The sequence below is a fragment of the Oryza sativa genome, chromosome 5, assembly GCF_034140825.1.
Source record: "Oryza sativa Japonica Group chromosome 5, ASM3414082v1".
NCBI lineage: Eukaryota > Viridiplantae > Streptophyta > Magnoliopsida > Poales > Poaceae > Oryza > Oryza sativa.
In genome coordinates, this window is record NC_089039.1 from 18,373,697 (window position 1) to 18,393,097 (window position 19,401).

Sequence of the window (19,401 nt, forward strand, 5' to 3'; positions counted from 1 at the left end):
ATGTCTTGCGTCCTCTCCCTCTCCACCACTTCAAAATTTCAGCAACCTTATCTTCTCTTCTCACTCTCACTCAGACACTCAGTCCTCTCTCTCTCCACCATTATTTCTCCTCTTCTCCTCACCACTTCTCAGTCCTCTCTCTCTCTCTCTCTCACCTCCTTTTCTCTCTCTCTCGGTAGCCGGCGCCCAGCGGCGGGCTCAGCGCCCACGACGGCCGGTGGAGGCAGCAGCGGATGGCCAGCAAGCGGCGGCCAGACGGTGGTTTGGTGGGACGGCGGGAGTGGCGGTGGCAATAGGGAGGGTCGGCGGCGCCGGATCCGCCTCCCACGCCCTAGGGAGCGACGACGGCGGGAGCGTGCGATGGCGATGTGGCGGGCAAGGAGGCGATGGGACGCGGCGGCGGCGGCGGCTTGGCCCCGCGGGGACGATGTGGCGGGTGAGGAGGAGGCGGCGGCTGTGCTGTGTGCCAGTGAGTGTGGGGAACCCTCGTTGTTGTTGTTGGGATGGGCTGCCTCTTGGGTTGGGCTAGCTTATGGGTTATGGCAGCCTTACGTGTAATGCGGATATCCGATGGAAAATAACGGATAGTTTTAGACCGTTATCCGATTCCGACAGATATCACATATATCATATTCGTTTTCATTTCCAGAAAAAATATCCGAATTCGAAAATTTCCGGATATATCCAATCAAAACTATCCGAATCCGAAAAAAGGTCCGGTCGGACGGAAAATCCAAATCACTTTCAACCCTACTAATTAGACGAGGGGTGATTCGAGGATGGAAAGGTGGTTGGGGGATAAAATGGTAATAAATTTGAATGAGAGGTAATTAATATGACAAGTAATACTCTAGGAATCCTTATATGTACTAACATTCCAAATCACCCTTTTGTCAGCCCTCTAGCTTTTATGGCGATTGCTAAAAGAGGAGCACTAGTCCAATGCAGTCGAGAAAGGATAAATAAGGAAGATATTTATGGTGCAAGCTGCTGGCTATGCTAGAGTACTACTTCAGATCATATACCTATTTGGGTACTAGCAGATCGATCTTTTCCTTACCATGTTGTAAATGAACTTGTTATTCTCTCTAAGTTAAAGCATAATATGAGATGAAACGTGACAGGAACAAATCAATTTGACATGCCCCGCTAATATAAATCGATTTATTTTTCATACATCTCCTTTTCACGCAGTATATTTGAAGCTTCCCTGGTAAAAATGTGCAACCGAAATATACATTTTACACCTCCAATTTGTATTTTGTGAGCAAAGCATTTTTTAATTCAAATTTCTCTTAGGATAACAAATTAAAATTGAACAAACTTTTTTACATATATTTCTTTTTAGGACGACAAAACTGGAACATAAAAATATTTAACACAAGTAGAAAAAGGAATGCTGGCTTGAACCTTCCCTCAAACGTGGCAGTGTTAGCTAGCTTTGAAAGCTGTACGTCATTCATGGATGGATGCTTAAAAAGGAAGACCATATATGCACCCCTAACGTTCGATTTTAGGCGCATGTGTGAACGAGTACCGGAGGTAGGGGAGCTGTAGCCCGCGCCCACAAAATTTGTCCAAATTTCAAACACTCTTTTTTGCAAATTTGGCATGCATTGATTTCCCTCCGCTACAAATAGGCACCCACACCTCACGTCCTCTCTCCCAAACTCATCTGCTAGCTCGCTCCGTCCATTTCTAAGCAAGAGCTCTCTTCTGATCTCTCTGCTCGTCTCGATCTTCTCCTAGCCAGCAAAAGCTAGGTCGAGTTCTAGGGTAAGGCAGCAGAGAGAGCATCTCTCTCGATCTATCTGTGTGTTCTTCCTCTGGTTTCTGTCGTCTTTGTTGAGGTAGATAGAGATAGAGAGACACAAGAGCATATGCGAGATTTGTGTTCTTTCTCTTTCTCTGCTTATCTGTGAAACAAATCTGTTTTATCTTGGATGTATAGATCTAATAGTGTTTCAGATTGATTTATATGTATAAGGAGCTAGCATCTCTGTTCGTCCTCTGATATACTATATATCTGTGTTGAGGACTTGAGATAGCTAGAGCATATATACATGGGATTTGCTCTTTCTCTGCCATGTGAATAACTCCATATATCAAGATGTTTATATACATCTGTTATGTGCCGGGGTGATTCATGTTGATTTCTGTATGGTTTTTTTTCTTTGGAGAGGAATTTTCTGTATGTTTTGATTGAAAGGTTTGAGTCAGATTAATTCATGCTGATTTGTGAATAACTCCATATATTAAGATGTTTATATAGATCTGATATGTGCCGGGGTGATTCATATTGATTTCTGTATGGTTTTTTTTTCTTTGGAGAGGGATTTTATGTATGTTTTGATTGAAAGCGTTGAGTCAGATTAATTCATGCTGATTTGTCAATAACTCCATATATCAAGATGTTTAATAATAGATCTGATATGTGCCGGGGTGATTCAGATTGATTTATGTATGTTTCTTTTTTTTTTCTTTGGAAAGGGATTTTATGTATGTTTTGATTGAAAGCGTTGGGTCAGATTAATTTATGCTGATTTATTCGTGCTGTTTTCTTTTGTTGAAAAAACAAATCTGGATCTGTTGTATGCTAGTTCTCTAACGGATGCATAATCTTTTGTCTTTTGGCAGGGTTTCTCCTCGTCGCAGATCTGTGTCTGCGTTAAGGTAAGCGAGAAACAACATATACAACTATTATTTTTTATTTTTCTTCAATAGATCTGCTCAGATAGAAAAGTTTCAGGAGGAAACGTATAGTCTTATGTCCATGTAAGATATATACAAGTAGCTAGGGTTTATGCGTTTAATTCTCCATTGTAGATTTTTTCCCCAGCAGGAAACATGTGGTGTACTGTCTCCATAGATTAATACAAGTAACTAGGGTTTTCGTCGCAAAAAAAAAGTAACTAGGGTTTAGGTGCTTCTTCAAAGTAGATTACACGAGCAGGAAATACATGTATAGTGTCTCCATGCATAGGATAAAACTAGCTAGGGTTTTTGTGTTTCTTCACTGTTTGTAATAATCTTTTTCTCCCGTCTGCTTAAATAAATGTGTTTCCCACTTTTCACCTCAAGATTGTGTGACACTTATTTATCTCACTCACTAGCTAGCTCTTATCAAGATTGTGTACGTGACACTATTTTAATTTAAGTTCTCTTTTTTTTTATCAGATCAGTAGCTGTAACGGAGAAGAGTTCGTCCTCGACGCCGTCCGCCGCGAACACCTCTGAACTGATGGTAGCGCAAGCCGCCACCGCCGCCGCCACCACCACCGCCGCTGCCACCACCGCCGCCGTGCCGATGACGAATTTCCAGCTCTTCGGGTCCATGGTGCCGGTTCCGGTGGCGTCCATGGCGACGGCTACTGCTCCGGCAGCTGTGGCAGCAGCCGATAATGGTGGCCATGGATCGTCGTCGGCGTCACAGAACGCCTCTGGCTCAGGCGAAGGACAAGGCGGCAGCATGTCCTTGTCCTTGCAACTGAGGCCGCTCGGCTCAACGCCGACGGCGGCTGTGGCTGTCTCGGTGCCACCCATGGCTGCGGCGCCGATGATGGCTGGTCCAGCAGCAGCAGCGCCAGCGCCGGCGCCGCCGTTGGCGACGATGGCCGTTGCCCAGAACGCCTCGCTCGCGGCGGTGGCGAGCGCGCTGGCGGCGCACAGGAGGAACCAGGCCACGCACCGCTCCGCCGCGCTGCACGGCCACCTCCGGCGCTGCGCCGAGGCGCTGGCCGCGTCGCGGCCGGCGGACGCGGACGCCGAGCTCGCCAGCATCGCTCGCATGGCGTCCTCGGACGGCGACGCCGTGCAGCGCGTGGCCGCGGCGTTCGCCGAGGCGATGGCCCGGGTGGTGATCCGGCCCTGGAGGGGCGTGTCCGCCGCGCTCTTCCCCTCCGACGCCGGCGCCGCCGGCGACGCCCTCACCGCGTGGGAGGCCGAGTTCGCGCGGCAGAGCTTCCTCAACCTGTGCCCGCTGCTCCACCTCGCCGCCGTCGCCGTGAACGAGATCATCCTCGAGACGACGAGGAACGACAAGTTCATCCACATCGTCGACCTCGGCGGCATCCACCACGCCCACTGGGTGGAGCTCCTCCAGGGCCTCGCCACGCGCCGCGCCGCGGTCCGCCCATGCCTCCGCCTCACCATCGTCCACGAGCACAAGCACTTCCTCGGCCAGGCGGCGCAGGTCCTCGCCGCCGAGTCCGACCGCCACGGCGTGCCGCTCGACCTCCACATCGTCGAGTCCAGCGTCGAGGCGCTCAAGCTGGACGCCCTCGGGGTGAGGAGCGACCACGCCGTGGTCATCGTCTCCACGCTCCAGCTCCACCGCCTCGTCGGCGCCGGCATCCTCAGCACCACGGCGCCGCCGTCGCCGGCGGCGGCGGCGGCGGCCAGCATGATCACCTCCCCGCTGCCGCCGGCGAACATGTCGTCGAAGGTGGACAGGCTCCTCCGCGGCTTCCACCTGCTGTCGCCGAGGGCCATCATCCTGACCGAGAACGAGGCCAACCACTTCGTGCCGTCGTTCACGGACCGCTTCGCCTCGGCGCTGCCCTACTACGAGCAGCTCTTCGCCGCCATGGAGGAGGCGGGCGCCGCCACGGTGGAGCGGAAGGCGGCGGAGAGGTACCTCCTCAGGGAGGAGATCAAGGACGTTATTGCATGTGATCACGACGGGCCGCGCTGGGCGCGGCACGAGACGCTGGGGAGGTGGGTCGTCCGGATGGGCGCCGCCGGGTTCGCGCTCGCGCCGGCGATCACCGTGGTGACGGCGGCGGGGCGGGTGAGGGCGGTGGCGGCGCGGCTTCCCGGAGGAGGGGATGAGAGGAGGTATGGGGTGACGGAGGGCGGCGGGTGGCTCATCCTCAACAGGGAGGAGAAGCCAATGTTCTGCGTCTCTGCGTGGAGGAGGCAGTGAAGCAATGGCGATTATCGCATGCAGATGATCAAGGGGAGAGGACACACACAGCTTGGTGATCGTGTGTGTCCTAGAGATGCATGCTATGGTTCTTTGTCCTTGATATATGTTCTATTGTTGAACATGTATTATTTATCCGTGTGATTTTTCTTGTTGCTGTTTAATTTGTTTGTGTTCTGAACACTATTGTTATCTTTGTTTTTCGGTTAAGAGAACAATGTTGTGCTACTTTTAAAATTATTAATACATCGGTTGTGGTTTAAATTAATGTCGTTCTTGTTGATTTTTTTTATTTTTTATTACTTTCTGGTATTAAGTATTCAGTTCTCTTTGCTGAGGAAAATATATGATGAAATTGCCTAGTGGAATCAAAATAATGTATTTTCATTTAACAGTGAGATGAATAGATGAGATTTGGATATATAGTGAATTTCAGGTTAGTAAATTGCAATGGCAATGGCATATTGGTAATTAAGTTATACATAGTTGATTTTTGATTTTTAAACCAAATTAAAGGACTGAATTAATAATCCTTTACCAAAGCAAGTCCTTTGAGAGATTACAAAAATGATTAATAACTAAACATCGTTACTTTCTGCTTTCTAAGTAATATTAAAAGTTGCTACGTGTTATTATGCTCTTGAAATTATAGCACATATGAGATGAAATGTGATGGGACAAATCAAATAAAAGCTGATGTAGGGTTAGCACCACATATATTCTCAAAAACAGTTGATTAGCTAGTTTTGTTTAGGCTTCAAGAACTTCAATTTATCGAAGATTATGCGTGGTGGGATGATTTGAGCTCTCTTTTCTAAACATAGTTTTTGAATTCCAAATTGTATTAGGATGCACAAATCACTTACAGAATTTTAAAAGATTAAACTAGAAGAAAAAACGCATGAACCCTCTTTCAAATGCGACGGTGCAATTAATAATCACCATTGCCACTAATTTGTCATACATGCATAAAAGGGAAGATCTTATATTTCAAGTACTTTTCAAGTAGTAGATATAAGATTTTCCACTTGTGGAGTCATCCCTCCTTGCACAAAGCGTACAATATATGTTGGTTAACGAAAAAACTTGTTAGATCCGGTGCTTTATGCTAAATCCATATTCCTAGCCCATCTTCAGTCATAGGGCCCCATACATGCATCGCCCCACATTCTTAGTCGTATGGATCTATATTGCAATGCACAAACATATCACTATGGTGCACACATAATATTGTTCAAGTAGACATGTGAATAAATCGGAAGTGCACGGGTGGTGTCGAAACTAGATTTCGGCAATAATAAAAGGGGGTGGCTATCAAGCTGGAAAAGTGTATGGGTTTGGAGACAAAGGATTTATACAGGTTCAGGCCTTCTTATTCAAGAAGTAATACCCTACTCCTGTCCGGGGATGAATCCGCCGAGTGTATTATTGATTGTATGATTTGGAGAAAATCAACCTCTGCCCCTAGAGGCACCCGGACCCCCCTTATATATGGGAAGGAGTCCGTGTTACAAAAGATAATCTATATCCCTAACGGAATATGCAGATACAGGTAAAATACAGTCGTAACCGACTAAGTCTCAAGGTGTTTCCTTGATGTACAAGTTAAGAAACGAACCCGAGATACAAATAAGATATTCTATATATATTCGGTATCCTATATCTAGTCCAAATATCATCGCCGTGTAGATATGGGATATCCATAATCTCCACAGTAGCCCCCGAGACCTTTGCAGTCAACCATCATAGCCTTCTCAAAGATAATAATCCGAGTGCTTCAAACTTTTCATGCCAAGGCCTGCCGAGTAGCGAAGACGAAGACTGTAAAGGGCAAAAAAAAATAAGGAATATGGTGCATCGAATAGATGCACCTAATTAGGTGTAGCCTCCAACTATGTGATTAGTTAACAAACTAAACATATAGTTGAGAACAAAAATAATAGCACAATCATGCATCATATGACAAAAGCATATGCGGCGCCTAAAGAGGCACTCTAGCCGACTGCTTTTTAGCCATAATAAAAAGAATCCGAGTGGTTAACACTCTAAAAGGTTCACGAATGAACACACTTGACAGGCATCCGAATAAAAAACTCTAAAGATTACCCACCAAATATTATAAAAATTATGGTAATGAATAAGTCTAATAGTCTAAGCTATGACTATCCACCATAATGAAAACAGGAATATGTGGTGTAAAATCCGAGTAAATAAACTCATAAAGGATTTACCAACCGCCTAAAAAAAATGACTACAATATATAATCAGCCTAAGCCATACTATTGGTCAATAAAAATGCACACTTACGTGGCAAAGAGCAACGATATTGTATCCAATCAATTGCTTAAAAACCCAAACAGCACCATGACTATATTAAAAAGTCAGCGGGGCAGCTATATAAAGCTTTACTGTTTGACACCTTTTAAGATGCATTGTACCAACTCCTAAAAAGTTGAGTAACTGCGGTATAAAAGGATTTTAAGGTATTGGGCACTTGATCACGCGCACTTTGGCCTAAGCGAAAAGTGCCTGAGTCCCTAAAAGAACGTGACAGGCCACACCTGAAAATTCGCATTGCAATAATTCCGAAGAATTATATGACCGCGTAAAAAAAGATTTTATCAGCATTGGGCAACACTATTGTGCGCATAAGTTGCCAAAGCAAAAAATGCCTAAGTCCCTAAGGAGCACAATGGGCCACGCTGTTAAAAGTATTGGGCTGAGGTACTGTTCAGGCCTAAGCCCATTCGCACCTCCGATACCCTTAACAAAAAATCCCGTGATCCAAGCGCCACTTCGTCTTCCCCGCCGGAACTCTCGCCATTTTCCCCACTCCCTGCTACAGTACGGAGCTGCGCCGGCAAACTAGGGTTCACCAATCCACTCAAATCCACCTTCGAAAAGTTCATCAAAATCCTTCCCGTAATTCACCGCCTCAATCCCTCACCTCTCCCTAGCCATCCCCCGAATCAAATCAGCGCATTCGGGTAAAATCAATGGTGGAAGAGAAAGAAAGCTTTGAAGGCCAATGGGCGCCATCCGACGTGACGGAGGAGAACCTGAAGGAGATGGTGGCGCACGGCGTTCTCCCTGCCAAGGAGATCATCGGGTGGCGGCCAGCGTGCGGTGAGGCTTTTCCGTCCCCCGATACACACGAGGTTGCGGTCTTCTCTCATTTCTTTTATGGCGGCTTCGCTCTTCCGACCTCGAAATTTTTCCGCGGGATATTAAGCTTCTATGGAATCAGCTTGCATCACCTAAACCCAAATTCCATAGTCCACATCGCCAATTTCATCCATGTCTGTGAAGCCTTCTTGGGAATTAAACCCCACTTCGCTCTGTTTCGCCGAATCTTCTTTCTCAAACCCCAACCAAACAAGAGCAAGCCATGTGTAGTCGGAGGGGCCGGATTTCAGCTGAGGGGAACTCTGAGCCAGAAGTACTTCTCAATGCCCTTCAAGACTTCAAACAAAGGGTGGCATGCGAACTGGTTTTATGTTCAGAATCCTGAGCCTGCTCTTCCCGAGTACTCTTGTCTTCCTCCAGTGTACCAAGATACTTGGAACTCTCTTCCGATTGGGGACGAAGCAGCCCAAGCCTTAGAGTTGATGGACCGCATGCTAAAACTCAAAGAACAAGGCTTACAAGGAGAGCAGATCACTCGGCACTTCATCAAATGCCGACTGGCGCCAGTTAAAGAAAGATCCCGTACAGCTTTTGAGTTTGACGACAAGCATGATCCTAATCGCGAAGAACCAGACTCTCTGGATTTTAAAATCATGAAGGAGAGAATGTATAAAATCTTCTCAAATGCTATTGTCGTCAGCTACTCACATCAGCTGCCAGTCGTGCCATATAATGCATTCAATCCGCCTCCGCAGGTGTGTATCTGAAATCTTCAACCTATGACCAAAATAGTATCTTGTCTTCATATTGAGTTAACTAACCATGGAGGCATCTTATTCAGGAATATGTATTGATAAAATCTGATCCCCCAATCACTCAGCGCCGGTCTCCTCGCCAGCACACCGTTCAGGGAGGTGGAGGGCCAACAATCAGACCAGATTCGCAACCTCAAACCTCCAATCCAACTGGACAGACAGGTTCTCGCAAGAGAAAACTGGTGCTTGACAACGATGAAGGCGACGACGACAACAAATCTGGGGACAAGGGCTCGCCTAATAAACTCCCAAAGCGTACCATGCCCAGGAAAAAACTGGCTAACTGCCCAACGCCAAAGATTAGAACATCTTCTAGGTATAAAGCCTCTTGGTACCATTTCACTTCGGCACGCTTCTCTCATGAAAATAATACTGAATATTGAAAGAACACTTTGCAGGAAACCATCCGACATAGACCCAACTGGAAAAGATCCTGATCCGGCTGTGACAGAGCCAAATTTATCCAAGGATCCTGAGCCGACTGCCGAAAGCCAACCGACTGGCGCCCATGCTTCGGGTGATAAGGCCGATCCGAGTGACCAACCGCCGACTGGAAACCAGTCGGCAGCAGCTGAAACTGCAACAACCCAAGAGCCCCCGACTGGAAACCAGTCAGATGTAGGTCTCGATCAAGAAATCCCCGAAGTTGAAGCGCAGACGACAACTTCTCAAGGACCAGAGGCTGGTAACGACTCGATGATTGGGTCTCCAAATAAAGAACAAGGATCACCTCACGCTCAGCTAGGAACATCCTCAGGTAACCCGTCTTCTCAAGTGATGCTGATTTAAATAACCTCGGTTTATTCGTCTAACGTATTGGAAATACATCAGGACCACCAGGCGATGATGAAGAAGAGATTCCTCGCATAAAAGCGGCTGATGACTCTCGTCCTCCGATCTTGCTCAAATGGTGGGATGAAAACTCACAAGCTGCCGGCATCGTCATAAATCGTCAAAAAGAGGATGAGGAAGTGTGCCAGCTGAAGAAGGCACTTGGAGAAGCCACTCGCATCGTGAATGTAAATATTCCGGGTGACTGCCTTTTGACGACTTTGTTTTCTCTTCAGCAAAACTAAACCATGAACCATCATGCAGAGAATCCATCTTCGTAATGAGGCCAAGACCGCAACTTTAGAAAAGCTGGTTCCTCATTTGGGAACTCTTGAAACAGTTAGGGACCAGCTACACGAGGCCAAGGAGCTTGCCAAAAAGACAGAGAAGGAATTAAGGGACCGAATTGCCCAGCTCCAGGATTCAAACTACGAGCTGAGTGGTTCATCAAAAGGTAATCTCTAGATCTGTCCCATTAATTTATGCTGTCATAACTGTATCCTCAACTATTCGGATTTCAAACAGCGCAAGCCACCAGGATGGCTCAAATGGAGAAACAAATTGAAGCCCTGGAAAGAGACAAGGTAGAACTGGCTGCGCAAAGGGACTCGGCCTTGAAGGAGGTTGAAGGTACTGCCAGCTGACAATCTGAACTTCCCTCTTTTTAATGCAGCAGATTCTTATTATAAATATGTTTTGCAGGCCGTAAAATCAAATCTCAAGCTCAGTTTGACATCCTGGTTGGTAAGATCAAGAGGCTTGAAGGAGCAAGAGATGAAGTCGCCAATGTCGCTACACCACTCGTCCAAGCTATGTTCCTCAATAACAGTGGTCCGAGTGCACTCGACGCAACCGAAATTTTCGACAAGCTGAGAGTTGCTCCGGATGTATATTTCAAGAACATCAAGAAAGCTGGAAGTATGGGAGCTAGCATGGCATTGGCGATGACCAAGTCCTTGTACCCGAGAATTGAAATTGATGCCATTGATGGCTTTGCAGACGGGACAAGCGAAGAGGCTGCTCTTGATCTTATCAGCAATGCTCAAAACGCGGCTGACAAGATTGCAAGTGACGTTGTAGAGCAATTCCGCAACAACGACCTTCAGCCGAGCAACAATAACTCTGATGATGAAAGGACTGATTCTGATTGAGTATGAATGTAACAAATGGAGGCTCAATTTGTACAATACTGGTGTATATATGCTGTGCTTGATAGTTCTAGCGAAATCTTTGATTTCTTAAAAGCTTTTATCAAGCTTTGTTGAGCCTAAAACCCAAAGAAGCTATTAAAAACTTTCAGTCCTCGCAGACTAAGTAGAAAAATCGAACAAGGCAATGATAAACCAAGTAAGCAAATTGAATTGGTAAAAAATCACACTCCATTATTATGATGATAGCCCCCGACTGACAACTTCAAGAAGAAAACTTGATGTTGACAGTTAAGATAAGGAAGTACAATGATAAGCTTAAGCATAGAAACGACGAAGATGTTCAATGTTCCAAGAGTTGTCGACGAGAGTACCGTCTTCGCGCTTGAGTCGATAGGAACCTGGCCGGGTGACTTCAGAGATGATAAACGGCCCCTCCCATAGAGGAGATAACTTGTGCCGATCCCGTGTAGTTTGAATTTTCCTCAAAACCAGGTCGCCGACTAGAAAGGCACGGGATCGAACATTGCGATTATGATAACGCCGCAACCCTTGTAAGTATCGAGCCGACCGAATCAAAGCTGCTTCGCGGACTTCTTCCAATCGGTGCAAGTCATCCACTCGGTCCTCTTCGTAGCGTTCTTCACGGAAATTTCGAAAGCGCAAAGACTCGAATTCAACTTCACTCGGCAACATTGCTTCTGCCCCATAGCCTGTGGCCCGACTGGGTGTAGTTCGCAAAGACCAAAGTACTGATGGTAGCTGTTGCACCCATTTGCCGGAATAGGGTTTTAGCCGGTCAAAAACACGCGCTTTAATCCCTTGAAGTATCATGCCATTGGCTCGCTCCACCTGTCCATTGCTCATGGGATGCGCCACTGAGGCATAGCAAATCTTAATTCCAAAGTCTTCACAAAAGTCTTTAAAAACTCCGCCAGTGAATTGTCTGCCATTATCAGTGATGATCCGATTGGGCACTCCAAATCTATGCACAATGTTGATGAAGAAATCTCGAGCGTTATCCGCTGTGATTGTGACAACCGGTTTAGCTTCAACCCACTTGGAGAATTTGTCAATGGCCACAAAGAGGTGCGTGTAACCGCCGACTACCTTTTTAAACGGGCCAACCATGTCGAGCCCCCAAACCGCAAACGGCCAAGACAGCGGGATAGTCTGCAACTCTTGGGCTGGTAGATGAATTTGTCTGGCGAAAAATTGGCAACCTTCACATGTGCGCACGATTTTGTCGGCGTCGGACACTGCAGTAGGCCAGAAAAAACCCTGCCGGTAAGCTTTGCCGACAATGGTACGTGCAGCAGCGTGGTTTCCGCATATCCCAGAATGTATGTCTTTCAGCAATTGTCTCCCTTCCTCTAAAGATACGCAACGTTGCAGAATCCCTGAAGGGCTTTTCTTGTACAGCTCAGCTTCATGCATAACATAAAGTTTGCTCCGCCTTGAAATCCGCTCGGCTTCATCTTTGTCTTGGGGGAGTTCTTGAGAAATCAAAAATCGTATGAGGGGCTCTCGCCAGTCGGCTTCAACCATAGCTACGTCATGAGTGCCCGCAACTTGAGTAGCATCTTTGTGAGGTACTGTCGGCGTATAAAGGTGTTCGACGAAAACATCGAAGGGTGCCGCCTCACGCTTGGATCCAAAGTTGGCGAGTCTATCGGCAGCTTCATTGTTGTGTCGAAGAACGTGACTGAGCTCGAGTCCATCGAACTTATCTTCCAATTTGCGTATCTCTTGTCGATATGCCATCATGTTGTCGTCAAGGCAGGACCACTCTTTCATAACCTGGTTGACGACCAGCTGTGAATCGCCTCGAACTATTAGACGCTTTATCCCTAGGGAGATTGCAATCCGTAGTCCATGAAGGAGCGCCTCATACTCGGCGACGTTGTGGGACGCCGAAAAATGTATCCAAAGCACATAGCTTAATCTTTCTCCAGTTGGGGAAATTAGAACTACTCCTGCTCCAGTGCCCGAAAGTCGTTTTGACCCGTCAAAATGCATGGTCCAGTGCTCCATCTTCTCCGCGGGGGTATCCTCCTGGCACTCGGTCCATTCGGCGACAAAATCAGCTAACGCTTGGGACTTGATCGAAATTCGGGGCTTGAATGATATGTCCAAAGACATCAACTCCAAAGCCCACTTAGCAATCCGTCCGTTTGCTTCACGGTTGTGCAGTATATCATCGAGTGGAAATGATGTGACCACCGTTACCGAGTGACCTTGAAAGTAGTGAGATAGCTTCCTGGTAGTAATTAGAATACCATATAACAGCTTCTGAACCTGAGGGTACCTCGTTTTGGAGTCGGCTAGGACCTCGCTGACAAAGTAAATCGGTCGCTGGACTTTCTGGACATGGCCTTCTTCCTCGCGCTCGACGACCAAGACTGTGCTCACAACCTGGGAGGTGGCTGATACATACATCAACAACGGCTCCTGCGGGTGTGGTGAGGCTAGGACTGGTGGCTCGGTGAGGAGTTTCTTGAAATCTTCTAAGGCCTTCTGTGCTTCGGGTCCCCACTGGAAGTCGTCTGTTTTCTTTAGTAGCTTAAAGAAGGGCATCCCCCGCTCGCCGAGCCTTGAAACAAATCGGCTGAGCGCCGCCATGCATCCAGTCAGCTTCTGAACATCTTTCTGGGTACTTGGCGGTTTCATGTTAAGGATAGCAGTAACTTTCTCCGGGTTGGCTTGGATGCCCCTATGAGACACCATAAAACCAAGCAGCTTCCCTGACGGTACTCCGAAGGTGCACTTTTCAGGGTTTAATTTCATCCTGAAAGCGCGGATGCTCGCGAAGGTTTCTTCTAGATCCAAAATCAAATCATCCTTTTGCTTGGTCTTAACGACTACATCATCCACATAGGCCTCAACGTTGCGACCGATCTGTGTTGAGAAGCATCTCTGAATCATACGTTGATAAGTTGCTCCTGCGTTTTTTAGTCCGAACGGCATGGTGACATAGCAGTATGCTCCAAAGGGCGTGATAAATGAAGTCTTCAAGCAGTCGGATTCCTTTAGTCGGATCTGATGATACCCCGAGTAGCAATCCAAAAAACTGAGAAGCTCACAGCCGGCGGTCGAGTCGACTACCTGGTCAATGCGAGGCAACCCAAAAGGATCTTTAGGGCAGGATTTGTTGAGGTCAGTATAATCAACACACATGCGCCATTGCCCTGTTTTCTTCCGAACTAGAACCGGGTTTGCCAGCCAGTCGGGATGAAGGACTTCTTTGATGAAGCCTACTGCTAACAGCTTGGTTAATTCCTCTTTAATCGCGTCCTTCCTGTCTTGTGCAAATCGGCGGAGTCGTTGTTTGATAGGCTTGGCATCTTCTTTGACGTATAAGGAGTGCTCAATCACCTCTCTAGGAATACCGGGCATATCAGATGGTTTCCACGCAAAGATATCTTTATTGTTCTGAAGAAAGGTGATGAGCGCGCTTTCCTATTTACAATCTAACTCGGCGCCTATTACAGCAGTTTTAGTAGGATCAGAAGGATCTAGGGGAATCTTCTTAGTCTTGGCTTCGCTTTCTCCACTTTTTGAAGTCTTGGTGGCGGGCACTTCTCCTTCGCTCGCCGTGGCTGCAGCCAGTCGGATATCCTCTCGGACAGACGCCATCTCGCGGGTTTGGGCCATGTCGCAACTCTCCTTGTCGCATGTGACGGCTTGCTTGATGTCGCTCCGTAGGGATAGGACTCCTCGGGGACCGGGCATCTTCATCATCATGTAAGTGTAGTGCGGGACGGCCATGAACTTGGCTAACGTCGGGCGTCCGAGTATGGCATGATATGCTGTCTCAAAATCGGCGACTTCAAAGCTGATATTCTCTGTGCGGAAGTTTTCCCGAGTGCCAAAGGTGACCGGGAGGGTGATCTGGCCGAGTGGAGTTGCGGATAATCCTGGAATTACTCCGTGGAAAGGCGCATTGCTTGGTTTTAGCTCGGAGCGAGGGATCTGCATGTCATCCAAGGTCTTGGCGAAGAGGATATTGAGTGCACTGCCACCGTCGATGAGGGTTCTGCGAAGCTTGACATTACGGACCACTGGGTCTAGTACCAGGGGGTACCGCCCCGGGTGGACCACTCGGTCAGGATGATCCGAGCGGTCAAACTTGATTGCAATTTCTGACCATCGAAGATACTGGGGCGTGTCGGGTTGAACAGCATTGATCTCCCGTTCAGTCAACTTTTGCTTCCGTTTAGACTCATAAGCCAAGGGGCCGCCGAAGATATGGTTGAGCTCCTTGCGGTGGTCTTGAAATCCTGCCGGGGTGTCGCCGTCGTCCTTCTTCATCGACGTGCTTTGTTCTTCGTCGGAGTTCTTCCGTGTAGTCTTGGTGTATTGATCCGCGAATTGCTTGTAGACGAAACAATCTTTGGCCACGTGGTTGGAGTTAGGATGGTGCGGGCATTGGGAGTTCATGATCTTGTCGAACGTGTTGACGCGCGAACGCTGTCGAGAAGAGTGACTGGCGGTTGCAACAAGTTCCGCAGGCTTACGCTTGCGGTCCTTATGATTGTTACTTCCACCTCCTCCCGTAGCCGGCGTACCCTTATTTGGCTTCCAACTAGGACCCGACTGCTTTGATGCGGTGACGGCGTCTTCAGCTTTGGCGTACTCGTTGGCTTTTTCAAACATAAGCTTGACTGTCCTGGGAGGTTTACGCCCGAACTTGCCGACCAATTCTTCGTGGCGAATCCCTTTGGTGAAAGCGGCGATGATAACGTCGTCGGTGATGTCGGAGATCTTATTACGTTGTTCAGAAAATCGCCGGATGTAATCTCTAAGGGATTCTCCGGACTTCTGAATAACGTTGTAGAGGTCGTATTGTGTGCTGGGACGCTCGAAGGTGCCTTGGAAGTTGGCGATGAAGTGGTCGCGTAATTCGGCCCAAGATCCGATTGTACCACGGGGCAATCCATGGAGCCAAGATCGGGCGGAATCTGCTAAAGCCACTGGTAGATAGTTCGCCATGGCCTTGCTGTCTCCTCCTGCTGCGCGGATTGCGAGACCGTAGACGGTAAGCCACGATTCTGGGTTAGTGGTACCGTCGTACTTCTCTATTCCAGTCGGCTTGAAGCCGGCTGGCCAATCCACTCGACGCAGATCGTCGGTGAAGGCTGCTACTCCGTCAAGGTCGTCGTCGTGGCGGTCCGGCGAATGATGATGGCCTCGAGTTGCTCGGCGCTGTATGATCGTGTCGCGAAGATCGACGGGGCGGCGACGAGGTGGTGAGCGAGGCCGTTCCACTCGGCGCTCCCCATGATGGTCGGGAGGTGAGTGAACGGACCGCCCGTCGTGACCCCTGCTCCTACGATTGGATCCTGCGCCGGTGATGCTGAGGCTTGGATGACGGTAGTCATGAGATCGGAAGTGGGGAACTCGGCTGCCAGTCGGCGTGTGGACGCTTTCGGAGTTAACTGGGACCGAAGCCGCAATCATGGTCTTCGTCTGGTTCAAGATGTTGACGACGTGATCAGATTGATTGAGCTCGTTTTCCTTGAGGAGGGTGTCGAGGAGGGTGATCGCGGCAACCGCATTCTGCTGAGGGGTGCGGAAAACCGGTGTCCCTTCAACATCTTGTTGGCCGATGAGATCACGCGCTCGGCGCCCTGCTTCCAAAGCTCGCTGTCGTCGATCTTCAGCCTCCTTCGCGGTCCGCTCACGCTCCTGCTGCTCACGCCGTAACCGTTCTTGTTCTTGTGCTTGACGCTCCTCCTCCAGTCGGAGACGCTCAGCCTCGCGACGTGCTTCGGTCTCCCGGGCTTGGCGTTGCTCCTCCGTCTCGTTATCGGCCATGAAGACGCCGAAGTAGAGAGGGGTGTAGTTGTCATCTAGGCTTTCGTCGAAGTCGTCGAGATCCGGTTCGTTGTAGCGAGAGCTAAACTCGTCGTACTCCACGATGTCGGTGGGGCACGAGTCGACGGTGGGAGAGCTGTAGTAGCCGTTCAACTGATCCGTCGAAACCGTGCCGAGTGGTTGGAGGATGACGCCGACTTCCCTGAAGCTAGGCGAAATCGGTGTTGAAGCCGACTTCCGCCTAGGCCTACGGGATGAAGACGCTGTCGTGATGGAGGCGGCCGCCGAATCGTCGGGGAGCTTCATTAGGATCGGTGGGTAAGCCCCATCATCTTGATCCGGCGGGGAAGATGCGATCTCGCCCGAGTGGTTTGAAGCCAACTCGATTGAGATGGTCTTGAAGTAACTTTCAGCCGCGTTTGGGAGTCCAAACGGGACTGAAAGCCGGTTCTCTCCCGACTGGGCGGACACCGAGTCAAGGAGAGAGATCTTGCCGAAGTTGTTGGTGACGAAGTCGAGGCTGCCGAACCGAAACGTCTCCCCGGGTGGGAAGACGAGGTCGTCGATGCCGGAGACGGAACCCATTGCACTGATCGGCGAAAAGCTTGACGCTACCCCTACCTGGCGCGCCAACTGTCGAAACTAGATTTCGGCAATAATAAAAGGGGGTGGCTATCAAGCTGGAAAAGTGTATGGGTTTGGAGACAAAGGATTTATACAGGTTCAGGCCTTCTTATTCAAGAAGTAATACCCTACTCCTGTCCGGGGATGAATCCGCCGAGTGTATTATTGATTGTATGATTTGGAGAAAATCAACCTCTGCCCCTAGAGGCACCCGGACCCCCCTTATATATGGGAAGGAGTCCGTGTTACAAAAGATAATCTATATCCCTAACGGAATATGCAGATACAGGTAAAATACAGTCGTAACCGACTAAGTCTCAAGGTGTTTCCTTGATGTACAAGTTAAGAAACGAACCCGAGATACAAATAAGATATTCTATATATATTCGGTATCCTATATCCAGTCCAAATATCATCGCCGTGTAGATATGGGATATCCATAATCTCCACAGGTGGGGAGCTATACAAGGGTTGGGAAGCCGCATGATATCACATGCATTTTTTTCCCACGTCTCTCAACTAATCTCCCTCTCCCCTCTATCTCAACTGCTAGCTCGCTCCACCTCTATGGCTACCATTCCCTGTCTTCTTGATCGTCGTACATTTATAAGCAGGGTTACACTTTTGGTTTTGGTCGAAATTTCGGTGGTCACTGAAATATTTTTGGAACTGTTTTACATGAAATTATTTGAAATTTTAACTGAAATTGAATACATTTTGACTAAATTCACAAAAAAAATTGAAAAAAGAGTTTTTTTGTGATATAGATACTATGTTTTTCTATATACTTAGTCAAACTTAAAGAAAGTTTGATGTACTAGAAAAGAAAACAAAACAACTTATAAGATGAAAGTACATGCTAGTACAAGAGTGATGAAAACCAAAATAGAGTTAGTATCTATTACCTCCCGTTGCATACTATAAGTCATTTATACTATTTGACTGCTCAAATATTTCTCACATTTGTCAAAGGGGTGTTTGTCCTGTCAAACTAGCACTTACCAGTAGTCCCACTGGAGATGTAACTATAACTCATGCAATTTGTTTCTAAACGATATTTTCTCTTTTAAATAAAATGCATGAATTCTCAAAAAAAAAGTCATTTATACTATTTTACTAGTCGCACTTTTTTATGTTTAACCAAGTTTGTAGAAAAATTTAACATCATCTAAAATACCAAATTAGTTTCATTAAATATGTTTTGATAATATTTTTGTAGTGTTGAAAATGCGGAACTATGTTTTTATATAAACTTAATTAAATTTAAAAAGAGATTGATTATGATAAAAATTACAATGTTTTATAATATGAAACGGAGTGAGTATTTTGTAGGTCCCTTTTGACGAACCATATATATACGCCGCCTGTGTGAATGTCATCTCGTTGTTGCAAGCAATATACGTACTGTTATTTGGGCATCCCTCGGAAGGCTGATGAGACCTACATATCAACATATATATGCCTAACAACCTACGCGCAGTCTATCATGTTAATTATGTAAGATCAAAGTGTGTTTTGATTCTTATTCTGTGATGAACAATTGGCATCTGTGATTATTGGTTTTGATATTTGGAGATTATCGTCGAAGTGGTTTTGGAGATAATCAATTTTCAGGTGATGATCGGATTCACTGTTATTTCATGTGACCGGTCCGACCGGGCGGTGTATGCCGGTCAGACCGGTGGTAATCGAGCAGTTAGACCGGCAGGCCCGCAGTCTGACCGGCCGACGCTGTGTCGGTTTCGGTTTCGGTTTGTTTCTTTGGATATTCGTGATTGTTTCATGGTTATGGCTTCTAGATGGATACTTTACGTATGTAATACTGTTGTTTGCTAACAATGAGTCAAGTCGGAGATAGCTTGGTCTCGGAATATAGTTTCTTTGTTTGTTTCATGTGTAGGTGACTCGATGCCTCGGGAGAGTATTTGCGGTGATGGACCGGGAGTCGGCTTGGTGGAAAGACGATGTCCGTGGTGGTCAGATATCACGCAGGATACTAAGGCTAGAGTTGATGCACGTGGTTGGTGAAGATTCCATATGGCATACGATGGAGGTATTGTGTGCGTATGGGATGCGGAGTCGAATTTGGAAGGAGTCCAAATTTGGTACAATTGGT

At 47.5% G+C, this 19,401-nt stretch overlaps 1 protein-coding gene across 1 annotated transcript; it reads left to right on the plus strand.

Annotated features, from left to right (window-relative positions):
• The first annotated feature begins 360 nt into the window (after positions 1-360).
• On the plus strand, positions 361-4,924 carry LOC107275640 (scarecrow-like protein 3). Its single transcript, XM_015783125.2, has 3 exons — positions 361-461; positions 2,638-2,673; positions 3,178-4,924. Exons 1-3 carry the CDS (start codon positions 361-363, stop codon positions 4,922-4,924), a joined length of 1,884 nt encoding a protein of 627 aa, XP_015638611.2.
• Positions 4,925-19,401: the final 14,477 nt, after the last annotated feature.